Genomic DNA, 17536 nt, shown 5'->3' on the forward strand with positions numbered 1-17536 from the left:
ATATATATATATATATATATATATATGATTATATATAATCATATCATCGGTGAACAGTGACAGTTTGATCTACTCTTGTCCTATTTGGATCCCCTTGATTGCCTTCTCTTGCCTGATTGCAGTGACTAAGACTTCCATTACAATGTTAAAAAGCAGTGGAAACAGTGGGCATCCTTGCCTGGTTCCTGATCTGAGTGGAAATGATTTAAATTTAACTTTATTCAATATGATATTGGCTGTGGGTTTGTTGTAGATGGCCTCTACCAGTTTAAGAAATGTTCCTTCTATACCTATTTTCTTAAGTGTACAGATCAAGAAAGGATGCTGGATATTGTCAAAAGCTTTTTCTGCCTCTATTGAGAGAATCATATGGTCTTTTTTTAAAATTTGTTTATGTGATGTATTATATTTATGGATTTACGTATATTGAACCATCTTTGGGACCCTGGGATAAAACCTACCTGGTCGTGATGTATAATTTATTTGATGTGTTGTCGGATTCTGTTTGTGAGGATCTTATTGAATATTTTTACATCAATATTCGTTAGAGATATTGGTCTATAATTTTCTTTTCTTGTTGGGTCTTTTCCTGGTTTGGCTATTGGGTGATATTTGCTTCATAGAATGTGTTAGGAAGTATTCCTTCTTTTTCTATGTTTTAGAAAAGGTTAGGAGGAATTCTGATGTGAAGCCATCTGGTTCTGGGCTTTTTTTGGGGGGAGATTTCTTATAGTTGATGCTATCTCAGAACTTGTTATAGGCTTGTTCAACATTTCCACTTCTTCCTGGCTAAGTCTAGGAAGGTGGCATGTTTCCAAGTATTGATCTATTTCCTTCAGATTTTCATTCTTCTGAGAGTAGAGTTTTATGTAATATTCATTAAGGATTTGTTGAATTTCTGAGGAGTCTGTTGTTATTTGGACTTTATCATTTCTGACTGATGAAATTAGGGATTTTACTCTTCTACTTCTGGTTAGGTTAGCCAAAGGTTTATCTATTTTATTGACCTTTTCAAAAAACTAGCTCTTTGATTGGTTGATCTTTTGTATGATTCTTTGTTGTCAATTTCATGTAGTTCTGCTCTAATTTTAGTTATTTCTTTTCTTCTGCTGGGTTTGGGGTTGGAATGTTCTTCCTTTTACAGTTGCTTGAGATGTCCCATTAAGTTGTTGACTTCCTCTCTTTCCATTCTCTTGAGGAAGGCTTGCATTGCTATAAATTTCCCTCTTAGGACTGCCTTTGTGGTATCCCAGAGGTTCTGATAGTTGTGTCTTCATTATTGTTTTGTTCCAAAAATTTGGTAATTCCCTTCTTAATCTCATCTATGACCCAGCTATCATTCAGTGTGAGGTTATTAGTTTCCATGTTTTTGTATGCATATGCAGATTCCTGTTGTTACTGAGTTCAACTTTTATTCCATTATGGTCTAAGAAAATACAAGGAATGATTTCTATTCTTTTAAATTTGCTGAAGTTAGACTTGTGACCTAAGATGTGGTCAATTTTGGAGAATGATCCATGGGCTGATAAGAAGAATGTATATTCAGTTTTGTTAGGATGAAATGTTCTGTAGGTGTCTGTTAGATGCAAATGTTGAATGGTTAGGTTTAAGTCTAAAATCTCTTTGCTCAACTTCTTTTTGGAGGATCTATCCAATACTGCCAAAGGAGTGTTAAAATCTCTGACAGTTATGGTGCTGAAGGAAATCAAGTTACTAATGTATGTTAGAGTCTGTCTTATAAATTGAGGCGCATTCTGGTTAGGTGCATAAATGTTGACAATTGAAATCTCATCATGTTGAGTGTTGCCCTTAACAAATATGAAATGGCCATCCTTATCCTTCCTTGCATTGGTTGGTTTAAAGCCTATTGTATCTCTGAATAAAATTGCAACACCTGCTTTTTTCTGACTTCCATTTGCCTGAATTATAGATGACCATCCCTTCACCCTGAGTCTATGTTTATCTTTTAAGGTAAGGTGAGATCCTTGAATGCAGCAGATGTCTGGCCTGAGTTTTGTATCCAGTCAGCCAACCTGTGTGTCTTTAGAGGACAATTTAAGCCATTCACATTAATTGAGAGTATTGATAAACCAGATAGTATTGTGGGTATTGCATTTTTTGAAAGTCCAGCAGATGTTTTTAATCCTTTCACCACTGTTTAAGTTGGAATTTGATCAAAAGTTTCTGAGTGAGTTTATTTTGGTGGTGGAGGATTGTGTTGTCCATTAATGGAGGATAGGTCTGAGGATATCCTTGAGAGCTGGTTTAGTTATGGCAAATTTCATCAACATGTGAATGTCATTAAAGTATTTAAATTTCTCTATCATAGATGAAACTCAGTTTAGCTGGATACAGGATCCTGGGTTGAAAGTTATTTTGTTTAAGGAGATTAAAGGTTGATCACCATCCTCTTCTAGCTTGAAAGTTTCAGCAGAGAGATCTGCAGTCATTCTAATGTTCTTCCCCCTTGTAGGTTATGGTTTTCTTACATCTCGCAGCTTGCCGAATTTTCTCCTTCATATTTACTTTGGTGAAGCTAATTATATTGTGTCTATGAGAATTTTTATTTGGGTTGAGTCATGCCGGTGTTCTGAAACTGTCTGCTAACTGGATTTTGGAATCTTTTGGCATGTCTGGAAAATTCTCTTTGATTATTTCATGAAGTAAAGCTTCTGTATCCTTCACAGCAACCTCATCACCTTCAGGTATTCCTGTAAGGCAAATATTAGATCTCTTTGAATTATCCAAGAGCTCTCTGAGAGAATGATCGGTTTTTATTCTCTACTTTTTTTCCTCATTGAGTGTTTGGGAGTGTCCAAAAGCTTTGTCTTCAGTGTCAGAGATCCTTTCTTCTGCTTGTTCCATTCTGTTACTGAGGGATTCTACTGTATTTCTCAGATCTTTGAGGGCTGCAAGTTCTTGCCTCAGTGTGTCAAAATCTTTGGTGATTTTTGTCTTTGAAATCATTGAATTCTTGAGTCATCTTTTGAATAATTCCTTGAAATTCTAATTCCCTCCTATCCTCCATTCTGTTGATCTTATTTACTATCCAGATTCTGAACTCTATTTCTGATATCTCAGCTATTTGTTTATGAATGGGATCTTGTGCTGTATCTACCATATCATTCCTTGGGGGGGGGGGTTGATCTACTCTGATTATTCATGTTGCCAGAGTTTTCCACTGATTCCACCCCATGATTGTTTTTCACTGGTGGTTAGATGGGCAGGTAAGGTGAAATTGGATTGGGAGTTCCTAGGGTTGTGGTTAACCAGACCTTTGTCAAGGATCTGGGACTGATGGCTATAGCTTTTTCCCTATAGCTTTGCAAAGGACCCATGTAGTATTACAGTCTGAAGCTGAGGAAACCTGTTACGTGTGGTGGGATAAGATGGCTCTGTCTTATATTTAGCTGGTTCTTGTCCAATCCTAGTGGATCAGTGACTCTGGTGAAGTCTTAGCTGACGTTTGCTTTCTTGGGGTCGCAGCTTGCCTCAGCAGAGATGACCTGCAGATATCACTCTTCTCTCTCAGCTCAGCTCCCAGTCTTCAGCTTAATTAGGTACTTTCTGGACATATCCTTCCCTCTGGACAGGAGCTTCTGTCAGAGGCTGGCTCCAGTCGGCCATCTTGTCTCTCCCCCCAAGTCACTTAAGAATTAGTGACTTCTGTTATTTAGCTGTGAGAGAGTGTTGTTTGCTCTATAGTATTTTTTGACTGTTCTCACAGAACTTTATATAAGAGATAATAAATAAGTGATCTGTTGTTATTTTCATGTCCTTGAAATAACATCCAGGACAATTTGGATTGCTGTAGTGGTATAGTTTATAAGAGATTTGGAAGTAAGGGTTAAAAATATCATCAAAGGAGCTCAAAATCTGATGGAAGTTGATTTCTGAAATTGCTTTATTTCATCTTAAGTTCAGAATTGTCCTCAAAGCATCTGGCTTTAAATTTGTAAATGCCCTTGTAAGGATTTTGCTAGCTGTCATTCAGGAGTAGAGATCACTTAGACCTCATTAATAGACAATATTCCCCCTGAAAATGACATGGTATCCACTGTAATCCTAGAGTGTTTTAATAGCCTATTCTATGTTCAGCAATGAAACATTTCAAAAGTGACTGACAGCCAATTGATGTAATTCATGGTGATCTTTTGTGTTGACAGATCTCTAAAAAGTCATGGGAAATTACTACTGTACTCAGTGAAGCCGCCTCCTTTTTTTTCTTTAACTGCCAATATCCTGCAAAACAGGACAATTTTCTCTTTGACTGCCACTGTTTTTTATTTCAATAACATGACACGATTCCTCCTTATTATTAGGATTTCTTTTGATAGAATGTGTTCCCTATAGGTAATGCTAATTTTAAAACGGAAAATTTTTCAGTTCTCCAAATTAACCCTCTTAATTTTCTGACTTCCACATCAAGACAGCCTTGCCAGTATCCACATTATTACTCAGGAAGAAGAATGACTTAATTTAGACAATTTAAATGTTTTAAAATGGGCTTGGCACCCATAGCACAGTGTGTTAGGGTGCCAGCCACATACACCGAGGCTGGCAGGTTCGAACCTGGACTGGGCCAGCTAAGCAACAAAGACAACTGCAACAGAAAAATAGCCGGACATTGTGGCAGGTGCCTGTGGTCCCAGCTACTTATGAGGCTGAGACAAGAGAATTGCTTCAAGAGTTTGAGGTTGCTATGAGGTGTGATGCCACAGCACTCTACCAAGGGTGACATAGTGAGACTGCCTTAAAAAAAAGAAAAAGTTTTAAAATGATTTTAGTTCTCTTCTGAAGGAGAAAATTATAAAAGCAGAAGGGTGATGAGTTGCTTGTTTTTGTATTTTTTCCTAGGGCACTCTAAAGTTAAAATGTTGATGTTTTCAGCAATTTTATAGGAGATAATTATTGTGTATCCAAAACCCAAAGTCTCCAAATTGAAACTGTGGAATGATGGAAACAGGCTACTGATGAATATGAAACTGTGTAATGACTTGTGGGGTACAATACAGAGATCTAATCCCAGTGTTGCTCTAACTTTTCATCTAACACAATATTTGTAACTGTATCTCTGGGTCTTTGTCCTTTGTCATTGTGTTTCATATTGTGGAGGAGGTTAAGAACATACTTTCTGTTTATAGTCTTATTTCTATTTTTGCTTAATATTCCATAGCATGATGCAATGATTCTTTCTGAAGTATAACTTCAACCTTTAAACTTGTTTTGAAATATCATTGTAAACACATGTTGTAGCTCCCTTCATTGTCAGTTCCAATTTCTCCTCTGTGTCATCTATTCACTCTCCACCTGGTTATCCACCTGGATATCCATGTCCTCATCACCTGAATAGTGTAGATTCGATCCAATTGGTAATTTTTCATCCTGCACCACTCTCCCTCCTCTCAGTCTCCACTATTTATTATGTCATTCTGTATCAGCATACATATCCATTGCTTAGCTCCCACTTATGAGTGAGAACATGCAACATTTGGGTTTTTGTTCCTGGCTTACTTCACTTGGGATAATGGCCTCCATTTCCATCCAAGGACCATAGAATATTTAATCCTCACAGTAACTATGTGGGTTAGATATTGTTATTAACATTTTACAGATCAAGCAATAGACTTATAAGACTTAAGATACTTTATCAAGATACATTATTTGGATCTTGGTGAGTGGTTTAAGTTTTTGATTTTTGTGACTTTGCCCAGGTTCTTTCTTTCATAAATTAATGTATTTTGTTAATAAGCTATAGTCTATTCTAATATTTCTTTGTTCATCATGCCTAATTTTGAAACTTCTGGTTGCCATTTCAGTTATTCTTGTTCTTTTAGTGGAAGTTCATTTAATTCATTTGGCAATTATTTGCAGACACTCTGCTAAGCAGTAGCAGTTTTTCTTAGGCTAGTCTTTTTTAAACAGAAGAACGTGTTTAAAATAGTGACAAGTGCTTCTGTAATAAGGGGAAGTTCAAAGTGTTTGGGATGCTAGGAAAATTTCTTGAAGGAAGTAACAGGCAAGCCCATGCTTTGACATACCTGTTGCAGAATGTGGATGGCATTTGCCATCATATCTTTTGCTTGCCTTATACCAGCAGATTTATATAGAGCCATTAACACTATGGTGAATAGTGAAATGACTTTTATATGTGCTTGTTATTTTCTAGCTTGTCCAAATTATTATCAATACAACACACTTGGAGAAATCCTGTAAGTACTTGGAAGAATTCATCACCAATATCACTAATGTGCTTCCAGAGACAGTTCACACTACCAAGCTCTATGGCACCACAACTTTTAAGGTGAGAGTCTCCACGGTACTGTGGAACTGCTTCTGGTGTTCCAGGTATTCTGCTGTAAATGGCTTTGTTTCTGCAGGATGATTTATAAAATGTTCTTGAGAATAAGTACTTAAGATGATTTTGTTTCCTTTCTCTATTGTTTTTAGAGAAATAAATGCTAGTAGTAGTTTTGGGGCATTTAAACTAAAAAACACAAACAAACAAGTAGGCATGTGGTGGCTCATGCCTGTAATCCTAGCACTGTGGATGGCTGAGGTGGGTGGATCCTCTGAACTCAGAAGTTAAGAGACCAGGCTGAGCAAGAATAAGACCCTGTCTCTATTAAAAAAAAGAAAAATTAGCCAGTGTGGTGGTAGGAGCCTATAGTCCCAGTTATTTGGGAGGCTGAGGCAAGAGGATTGCTTGAGCCCCAACAGTTTGAGGTTGCTGTGAGCCAAGGTGCCCAACCTTTACCCAGGATGACAGAGTGAGAAACTGTCTCTGTCAGGTTCCACCCCTGGGGCAGGGTCTGCTAAGACCTGTGGAACTGGTGGCGACCACTGAAGAAATACAAAGTTAGGAACAATGGCAAGGAAAGGAGATATGAGGGACAGAATAGAATTAAAGATGGGAACTCAGGGGTCATTGCCCATTTGTGAGATTCCAGCAATGGCCCAGAGTGTTTGTTCTACTCTGCTTTTATTGAAGTCTGTTTGCCCAGAGGGTAAGATGAGGGAGGGAACAAAGATGCCAGCAGTTTCTCTGAGTGAGCATATCTGCTCCTATTATTATTTAAGGGTGTGAGTAGCCTTGAGAAATCTGAAATCTGAGCCTTGTATTGGGAGAGCCTCCCGAGATCACGCACACAGATTTCTAGGGTGGTGTTAAACTCCACTAGTTCCCTGTGAGTAAAACACCACTGGTGTTAATCTCCTTTGAGGAATTGGTTGGGAGGGAGGAATTTTCCTTTCATCACCGCCACAGAGGATCTTCCTCTGCTATAAGGGATATAAGCTCTTCTGTCCATATCTCAGGGCTGGACATACTCCCTTGATCTCTGCCCCAGGCAAATGTAAATCTCCACAATGGGTATCTGCTTTGCCTGTTTACTAGGCAGGAAACAACCCAGTTAATGTATCTTTCTAGGTCTTTGCCATAATCTCTTCTATGGCCATTTTTCTGCAGAGTGTTCACAGACCCTGCAGGATGTTTGTCAGCTGTATCCCCAACAGCTAGAATTTCAGAAGAGGCAGGAAGCTTGTTAGCAATGGCTAGCTTAAATGTAAACTAGCTGACTTTTCTTTGTTCTGACTTACTCAGCTTACTTTTTAATTTTGCTTTTTCTGGAGGTGCTTTCCTTTGCCTGGAATGGGGTCTTAAGTGCCCATTCTTCCTGTAGTCTCGAAACAAACAAACCAAAAAACAACCGTGTCCTCTGTTTCTTATATTTTGTACATAAAAATCATTATTTCTGAAGTTGATCCTCATTTCAATCAAGTGTTCTTAAGTATGATCTAGGCATTCTTATTATGGCTGACACCAGTATTAATTAGAATTTTCTACTTTGCTATCCCTTCCTCTCTTTATCACTGACCAATTTGTTTGTCTTACTTTTTAGTGAAGAATTTCTGTCTCTTGCTATTATAGTTAGCAATTTTATGATAATTTCAGAAGATTGCAGCTTTAGTTTTGATCTATAGTGTTGGATTGAATAGATAAAAATGCCATTCTTGTATATACAACGGGTTGATATTAGATGAGTTTTTGGAGAGTATGAGCCTTAATAAACTTAAACTTTAAATTGCCATGTAAGCTTTAAGTATGTAAGCAGAAAAACAGGGCAACATCTCAATCTTTATAAAGATACAGCTAACTTATATGGTTTGAGTTTTCGTTATATCATTGTTTTCATTTTGAAACATACTCTATTATGTTTCAAAAATCAGAAATTGATGTTAATTAAATATTCAGTTGGAGAATTGAAACCAAAATTTATATCCTCTGGTGTCTACTTTTCCCCAGCCTTTTACCTTCTTTCTATTTTTTGGTATTTTCTTTTGAGAGTAGTTACTAGAGAAGAAACTCAATTTGATTCATACTGCTATTATATTTGAGAGTTAACAATTATTGATATGACTTAACTATCTTTCTGTTATAAGAAAAAATAACTGTATAATGTTGTACCACAAAATATTCTTTATGTGCCCATGTGAGGTCAGCTGCTAAGGTGAGTTATACATTCATTAAGTGACCATAGATTATTTATTTCAAATTACCAATAAAGTTGCTTAAAACAAAACTTATTATGGAACATGGTATGCTTATATCATAACTTCCAAATTTCTCAATAATGTGTAATTATGTTACTATTGAGGCTCTTTTAGTGAAGAAAAGAATTATATAATAAAGAGGCCCTGAGAATGAGCACAAAAATGTAAAAAGAGCTTTAAGTGCTTCCGAATGACTTTAGGAATTTTAAGAGGAATTATTATAATTACTCCTAAATACTAGAATTATTATGGAGCATGGAAAATATCTTTATCAAGAAATATTTCTAATGTCTTTTATAAAAGCCAAAATTTCTTCAGTAAAGAAATGTGGAAGGGACTATAGTTCAGCACTGAGTAGATAATAGGGAGTTAGAGAATTAGAATGTGAGGTTCATTTATTCTTGTCTTCATATACTATGTCATATCCACTGATAGTCTTTCCTTAAACCCATCTCAATTTTTTAATTTCAATGGCCTCTCAATTTATGTTCAGAAATACTCTCAAAGGATGGCTTGTGTATTTTGTTGTTACTATAGCATGAAAAATGCTGAGGGAAAATTAAGACAGACAGGAAGCCATAGGTTAAATGGCCAGTTAAATACCTAACAAAGGAGAAGTTCTGGAGACCACTAAAGGTTATGTTGACAGTGCTTATTGGAAACACTGATTGCCTAAAACACATTGAAAGTTTATTTTTACCATGACTGTTTCAGGCTAACTAACTCAGAATTCAATATTAACATGGCAATTACAAGAGCTACATATTGTGTATTTTCTTAAGCTACTGTTTTCAGAAAACTTTTCCTTGCAGATGGAAACCTTTATGCTGGAAAAGGGGCAAAATGAATCAAAAGTTCTTCAAGGTATTTTCTTGCAGAGTTTCCTCTTATTTCTGCCATAGGTGACATATTAAACTGGCATTCTTAGATTTCCCAATTTGTAAGACTTTCCTGACTTCCTTACAAAAGAGAATGAAGGTGTTTATGAATTTACTCCATCACAGTTATTGCTTATGTATCTACTATGTAATGTATCTAAGATTCTGGCAGCTTTTTGGGGAGAGACAAAGTATTCGGTCCCTGTACTTGGAGTTTATGATCTACACGGAAAACAGACACTGGACTAGAATAATACATTAAATATATTCAATTGCTCACTTATTTAACAAGTTTTTATAAAGCGTATTAGGCAATGTGGTAGGCATGAAAAAAATAAATGAGTCTCCTGACTTTACTGAGCTTATATTCTAATGAATTGATAGGTAATAAACAAACAGAAAAATCCAATATTAATGTCAGGTAGTGGTAAGAACTAGGATAAAAGTAAATAACCCAAATGAAATGAGAAATTAAATCATTTGGATTTCTGTTAGATACACATTCAAAGGGAGCAGCAGTACAGTTGTAAGTACTTACATGTTCAAGGAATAGCATGGGAATCAGTCTGGCAATGATTTACCTGTCTCTGGTGGTGGTGGGGTGATAAGGGATGAGCTAGTCAGAAGTCAGATGATTTCTGGCCTTGTAGGCCATAATAATAAGTACTTTAATTTTTTTTGAAAGGGAATGTGAAGTCATCAGAGGATTGAAGGTCATGGGGATAATCTGATTTATGCCTTAGTGGGTAACAGTGATTTTTGTGTGGAAAATAAATACACGCTGTAAGTCAGTAAAAGTGTATGAGGAAAGTCCAATTGGAAGGCTGTTATATAGTAGCCTAGGTTAGAAATAATGGTCACTTTGACTAGAGTAGTAGAGGTAGAAAGGTTTTTGAAGATCTAGATAAAGCAGGTCTTACTGCTGGGTTGAGTATGAGAAGAAGAGGATTCAAGGACAAGTCCAAGACTTTTGAATGAGAAAACTGACTGTATGTGGTGCTATTTACTGAGATGGGAAAAATGAGAGAATAATATGTTTCAGGGAGTTGGAGTAGAATCAGGAGTTCTATTTTTTATGTATTAAGCTTGAGATATTTAATTGTCATCTTCAGAGATATTAAATTGACAGGGCAGAATTGTAGGAGATAAAAATTTGGAATTCATCAGTGTAAATGTGGTATTTAATGCCCAGATTGGTTTTCTTCTGAGTATCAGTAGAGAAAAGGTGTGAGGACAGAGCTTGCTGGTTACATCTATCAATTTTGTCATGCTTGAGCAAGTTCTATAAGTTGCCCATAATCCCACCCAATATTGTTCTTTGTAGGTTTTCTCCCACCTACCCCCACCTCCTCCCACCTGCTTAATTTCCACTGAATTTTACTTCTCTCTGTGCAAGTGTGCTCATAGGTTAGTTCCACTTTAGGAGTGAGTAAATGTAGTGTTTATTTTCCATTATTTACATATTTAACTTAGGGTGAAAGTCTCCAGTTGCATCCAAAGTTTTGCAAATGACCCTACGTTATCCTTTTTCATGGTGGTGTAGTAATTCCAAAGTCTACATATACCATGTGTTGTTAATCCACTTATGAATTGATGAGCACTTAGGTTGAATCCATATCTCTGCAGTTGTAAATTGTGCTACAGTAAACATTCAAGTGCAACTGTCTTTTTGATAAAATGTCTTCTTTGTCTCTGGATAAATAACCAGAAGTAGGATTTCTGGATAAAATGGTAGGTCTGTCTACCTTTAGTTCTTTGAGGAATCTCCATACTGTTTGCCATAGAGGTTGTACTAATTTGGAGTCCCACCAACAATGCATGCATAAGCATTCCTTTCTTTCTGCATCCCAAACAGCATCTATTGTTTTTGCACTTTTTAATAAAAGGCATTCTAATTATGGTAAGCTAAATATCTCTTTGTGGTTTTAATTTGCGTTTCCCTAGTAATTATTGACGTTCAGCACTTTTTCATATGTTTATTGGCCATTTGTCTATCTGCTTTTGAAAAGCTTCTATTTGTATTTTTTTGCCTACTTTTTAATGGTGATTTTGTTTTTCCCTTGCTGATTTGAGTTCTTTGTATTACCTCCTTAGATGTATTAGATTTATAGCTTTGGAATGTTTATTACCATTCTGTAGGTTGTTTATTTGCTTTATTGATTATTTCCTTAGCTATGTTGCTTTTTAATTTTATCAAGTCTCATTTATTTTTGTTGTTGCTGTAATTGCCATTGGAGTCTTCTTTATAAATTTGTTGCCAAGGCTAATATCTGGAATAGTATTTTTTTTTTTAACATTTTCTTTTAGATTTTTTATGGTTTTAAACCTAATACTTAAGTCTTTTATCCATCTTGAGTTAATTTTTGTGAGTAATGAGAGATATGGATCTTGTTACATTCTTCTGCATGGGGCTATCCAGTTTTTCTAGCACTATTTATTGAATAGGGCTTTTTTACACCTGTGTGTATAGTTGTCTGCTTTATTAAAGGTTGGTTGGCTATATGTGGATGGTTTTATATCTGAATTATCTGTTTTGTTCCATTGGTCTGTGTCTCTTTTTGTGCTAATACCATGCTATTTTGGTTATGATAGCCTTATAGTATAGTTTGAAGTCTGCTAATGTGATGCCTCTAGATTTTTTCTTTTGTTTTAAGATTAATTTGGCTATTCAGGCTCGTTTCTGATTCCAAATAAAATGTAGAATTATTTTATCATGAGTGGATTAACAAATTGTGGTAGATGTATACCATGGAATACTATGCAGCCATATAAAAAGATGGAGACTTTATATGTTTTATGTTTATCTAGAGCTAGAACATATTCTTATTAGTAAAGTATCTCAAGAATGGAGAAAAAAGTATCCAATGTACTCAATACTATGATGAAACCAATATATAATCACTTAAACATTCATACAAATGATAAAACACAAATATAGTCTAGAAAAAAAGAGGAGAAAGGAGGGATGGGAAGGGGAAGGGGTGAGTGGAGGGAGGGTATTTTGTGCAATCTTATCTAATGTGCATAATGCAAGGGCACATTTCAAAACATCTAAGAGTATATTATAAATGTCTTACCACAAAAAATAAGTAACTGAGGTAATGGTTACGTTAATCAGCTTGATTAATCATATTGTACCCCATAAATGTATACAGTTATGATTTAATAAAAATTAAGTTAAAAAAAGAAACGAATAAGCAGTAAACAAACAAACAAAGAAAAGTTCATGAAATGTAATGTTGGTATTTTGATAGAGATTACATTGACTCTACAGATCACTTTGGGTAATATGGACATTTCAAAAATATTAATTCTACCAATCCATGAGCATGATAAAGTTTTGTTTTGTTTTGTTTGTTTGTTTTTGAGACAGAGTCTTACTTTGTCACCCTTGGTAGAGTGCTGTGGCCTCATAGCTCACAGCAACCTCAAACTCTTGGGTTCAAGTGATCCTCTTCCCTCAGTTTTTCATTTTAAGTAGAGATGGGGTCTCACTCATGCTCAGCCTGGTCTTGAATTTGTGAGCTCAAGCCATCATTCCACCTCAGCCTCCCAGGAGCATGATATGTATTTCCATTTGTTTATATCATCTGCAAATTCTTTCTTCATGTTTTGTACTTCTCTTTGTAGAGATCTTTCACAGGTATTTATTTTCTTTGTAGTGATTATGAATGATATTGAATCTTTGATTTAACTCACAACTTGACTGTTATGTGGTATACTGTAATGCTACTGATTGTATACATTGATTTTGTAACCTAAGACTTTGCTGAATTTATTTATCAATTTCAGTAGTTTCTTGGTGAAGTCTTTGGGGTTTTCTAGATATAAGATCATACTGTCAGCAAAAAGTGATAGTTTGACCTTGTCCTTCCCAATGTAGCTACCATTTATTTTCTTCTATTGCCTGAATGCTTTGGCTGGAACTCTCAGCACTATTTTGAACAGAAATGGTGACAGTGGGCATCCTTGTCTTATTCCTATTTTCAGTGGGAATGCTTTCAGCTTTTCTCATTCAGTATGATATTGGGTGTGGGTTTGTCTCACATAGCTTTTATAAACTAGAGATATATTCCTTCTGTGCTTTGTCTGTTGAGGTTTTATCATCAAAAAATGCTGAATTTTCTTGAATGTTTTTATGCATCTTTTGAGGTGATTATCTGTTCTTTGTTTTTGCTTCTGTTTATGTGGAGAATTACATTTATGGATTTGCATATGTTGAACCATTCTTGCATCTCTGGGATGAAGCGTACTTAGTTGTGATGGATTTTTTTTTTTTGATATGCTGTTGAATTTGGTTTGCTAGATTTTATTTTAGGCTTTTGCACTATATTCATAAGGGATATTGGTCTCTAGTTTTCTTTTTTTGTTGTTATTGAGTCATTTTCTGGCTTTGGTATCAAGGTGATGCTAGCTTCATAGAATGAGTTGGGGAGTATTCTACTCTCCATGATATGGAATAATTTCTGCATATGGATAACAGTTCTTTGCAGTTTTGGTAAATTCAGCTGTGAATCCATCTCATCTGGGGCTTTTTTGTTGGAAGATATGTCATTACTGCTTCAATATTGTTGCTCATTATTGGTCTGTTCAGGAATCCCATTTCTTCCTGGATGAGTCTTAGGAGGTTGCATATTTCCAGGCATTTTTCCATTTTCTCTATCTATTGAAGTTTATATGTATAGAGACATATAGTGTTCTATATACTGTTATATATATACTGTGAACACTATAGTGTTCACAAGTGATGTTTTATATTTCTGCAATATCTCCTTTTTCATTTCTGTTTGAGCTTATTTGGGCCTTTTCTCTTCTATTCCTGCTAAATCTAGCAAAAGATCTGTCAATTTTGTTTATTTTTCAAGAATCAACTTTTTGGTTAATTGATCTTCTGTATTAGTTTGTAGTTTTTGATTTTGTTTAGTTCTGATCTGATCTTAGTTATTTCTTTTCCCTTGTTAGCTTTGGGCTTAGTTTGCCCTTCCTTTTCTAGTTGCTTGAGATGTTTCATTAGATTGTTAATTTGTGTTCTTTCCTTTTAATGTAGGCTTTTAAGGCTCTGAATTTTTCCCTTTGGACTCCTTTTGCTGAATCTCATAGATTTTGATAGCTTATGTCCCCTTTGTCTTTCAGTCTGAGGAATCTTTTGATTTCAATCTTAATTTCATTATTGTTCTAATAATGTTTCAACCATAGTTTTTTTGTGTTGATGGAGAAATTCAACACAAAGTGGAATACTCCCCAACTCATTCTATGAAGCTAGTATCACCTTGATACCAAAGCCAGAAAAGGACACAATAACAACAAAAAAAGAAACAATAGTGTTTCTCTTGGAGTTGATTACTGGTTTTATTCCACTGTGGACTGAGATGATCTTATGTGGTATGATTTTTAGTTTTTTCTATTTGTTTAGGCATGTTTTGTGGTGTAAAGATGTGATGATTTGGAGAATGAGAAGAATTTGTATTCAGCAATTTGGGGATAAAATGTTCTATAAATGTCTGGTTGGCCCATTTGTTCTAGAGTCCCACTTAAGTCTAATGTTTTCTTAGTTATTTTCTGCTTGGATGATCTGTTCAATTTTGTTATTGGGGTGTTGAAGTCCCTAGAAGTTTTGATGCTACTATTTTCTCTTTGCACTCCTGTGTTGGTTGCATAAATATTTAGGATTGCTGTGTCTTCTTATTGAAATGCTTCCTTTACTATTGTATAATGACCATCTTTGTCTTTCTTTACTGTTGTTGATTTAGAGTCTGTTTTCTCTGATATACTAATGGATACACATTCTCTTTTGGTTTCCATTTGTTTGGAATATTGTTTCCCATCCTTTCATGTTGAGCCTGTGTGCGTCCTGTGGTTTAGCTATATTTCCTGGATGAAAGATATAGTGGGTCAGATTTTTTCATCCATTCTGTGTGTTTTGAGTGGTGCACTCAAACCATTCACGTTAAGAGATAGCCTTGATATATGGGATGCTGTTGTCTTCATCACGTGCCACGTAGTAGCAATAAATGTAGTACCTTATTGCTTTGTTTCACTTCTTGTTCTGTTGCTTTATACATGTTGTGAGCTTTAGCTTTTTTCCATGGTTTTATACTAGTGGGTATCTACTATGGTGATTCATGTATAATGTAGTTGTGAATATTCATTTAGTGCAAGTATGGTTATGACAAATTCCTTCAGTGTTTGCTTGTCTGGAAAAGAATTTCTCCATCAATTTTGAAACTTAGTTTTGCAGGATACAAAATTCTAGGTTGGCAGTTGTTCTATTTAAGAATATTGAAGAGGTAGACTTATTCTTTTCTGGTTTATATAGTTTTCACTGAGAAATCTGCTGTAAGCTTAATGAACTCATTAGTTCAGTTGTTCCTGAATAAGTTTATTAATTCCTTTGTAGTTCAGTTGTTGCTTACATTTAGTTGCTTATAGAATTTTCTCCTTCATTATGACTTTGACCAGGTTCATTTCTATGTGTTTTGGAGATATAATATTTGATATAAACCTTCCTGGAGTTTGATGACTATCTTGTATCTGCATTTTATATGTCTGGTGATACTGGAGAAGTTTTCCTCAATTATTCCCTTAAATAGATTACATGCTTTTAGCTTTGTTTTCTTCTCCCTCAAGGATACTTATAATTCATATGTTAGTCCACTTCACCTAGTCCCATATCTCTTGTAGTAATTTCTGTTCTCTTCTCTGCCTCTTTGTATGATTGGCTTTGCTTGAAAGTCTTGTCTTTATGTTCTGAGACTCTTTCTTCTTCTTGGTTTAGTCTATTGCTGATGTTTTCTGCTATGTTCTGAAGTTACATAAATGACTTATTTCTTTTTGTTCTATCATATACTACCTTATGTTCCCTAGCTCTTCAGTGCCTTTTTCATTAAGTTCCCGAAATATTTTTTGTTTCCTTTGTTGGTTTTCAACTTTCTCTTCAATTTCATCTGTTTTATTTGCCATCAAGATTCTGAATGCCATTTCTGTCATTTTGACAATTTTCTTGTAGTTTGGGTTCACAACGATAGCTTTAATATGATCCCTTGGGGGTGTCAACCTGTTTTGATTTTTCATGTTGCTAGAGTTTTTTTGCTGGTTTCTTTTCATTTGAAGCCTGTTTTCTTATTTTAAGGCTAATAGGTTTATAGGGCACCTGTTCCTTGCTGGAACTCTCCTGTTTAATTAGAAGAATGGGCAGGTCCTGAATGGTATTTTTTCGTCCATCTCTGGAAATGTTATCACAGCAAGGGAGAGGTGTGTGCACTAGAAGTCTGTAATGCAGCTGTTCTGATGTGATCTGTTCACCTGTGATTGCCTCTGGTTAAGCCTTTGCTGGATCCTGTTGTGCTGGGTGTTGGGCTATTCATCAGGTAATCCTAGGATGTTTAAGTTGGGAGTTGAGCAAGACCCTCTTCACTGAGGCTGGTGTTGTGGGGATTGCTTTATCTAGGGTCTCCACACAGATGTGACAGTTGCAGCTAAGAGAGGCTATTCAGGCAGGGGTCATGAGTTCTGGGCTGTGAGTGTTTGGTGGCTCAAAAGCCTGGGGTCTCTGGCAGGGTGTTGGACTTTGGAGTGGTGGATCTTTTCTGTGGTTTTGGGTTCTAGAACTAGAGGAACACTAGACTCCCCTGGAGATGTCCAGAGTCTGGTGGAAGCTCTCAAATCATAGAGGCAGAGCCCTGGGCTCTGGTTTGTGAGCCTCAGTGTGGAGAGTGAGTAGGAGCCAGAAGCAGAGCCTGTGAGCAGGCTGTGGTGGTAATGGTGCTCCTGGAGGATGGGGTCAGGGCTGAGTAGACAGCAGGCATTTGGGACCTGGTGGACAGAATCAGCGTCATCCAGGTGCCAGTCTGTTTCATGGGCTTGGGACCAGATGCCAAGTCAAGTGGGAAAAGGTTGGTTTTGGCAGTCAGGGATCACAGAGTTCTTAATGGACTCCTTGGGACCATCTGAAGCAATCACCCAAAGCCTCTCAGGTTGGAGCTAAAGTGCCTAGATCCCATTTTTCTGTTGGGGAGGGGCATTTGGCTTCCAGCCATCAGGTATACCTTAAAGGAATGTCCCATCATTCTATTCCCTCCCTATTATGGTGGGGGCAATGTGAAGGG

General features: G+C 36.2%; 1 protein-coding gene across 2 annotated transcripts in view; it reads left to right on the forward strand.

Moving 5' to 3' along the window:
• The window catches only part of EXOC6B (exocyst complex component 6B), a 615941-nt gene that overhangs the window by 334992 nt on the left and 263413 nt on the right, over positions 1–17536 (forward strand). For both annotated transcript variants that reach the window (XM_003793416.3, XM_023515268.1), the window contains exon 17: positions 6170–6304. In XM_003793416.3, coding sequence (XP_003793464.1) covers positions 6170–6304 — 135 coding nt within the window. The remainder of the gene's footprint in view (positions 1–6169; positions 6305–17536) is intronic.

Source organism: Otolemur garnettii, unplaced genomic scaffold (assembly GCF_000181295.1).
Source record: "Otolemur garnettii isolate 467f Iridium unplaced genomic scaffold, OtoGar3 scaffold00068, whole genome shotgun sequence".
NCBI classification, from domain to species: domain Eukaryota; kingdom Metazoa; phylum Chordata; class Mammalia; order Primates; family Galagidae; genus Otolemur; species Otolemur garnettii.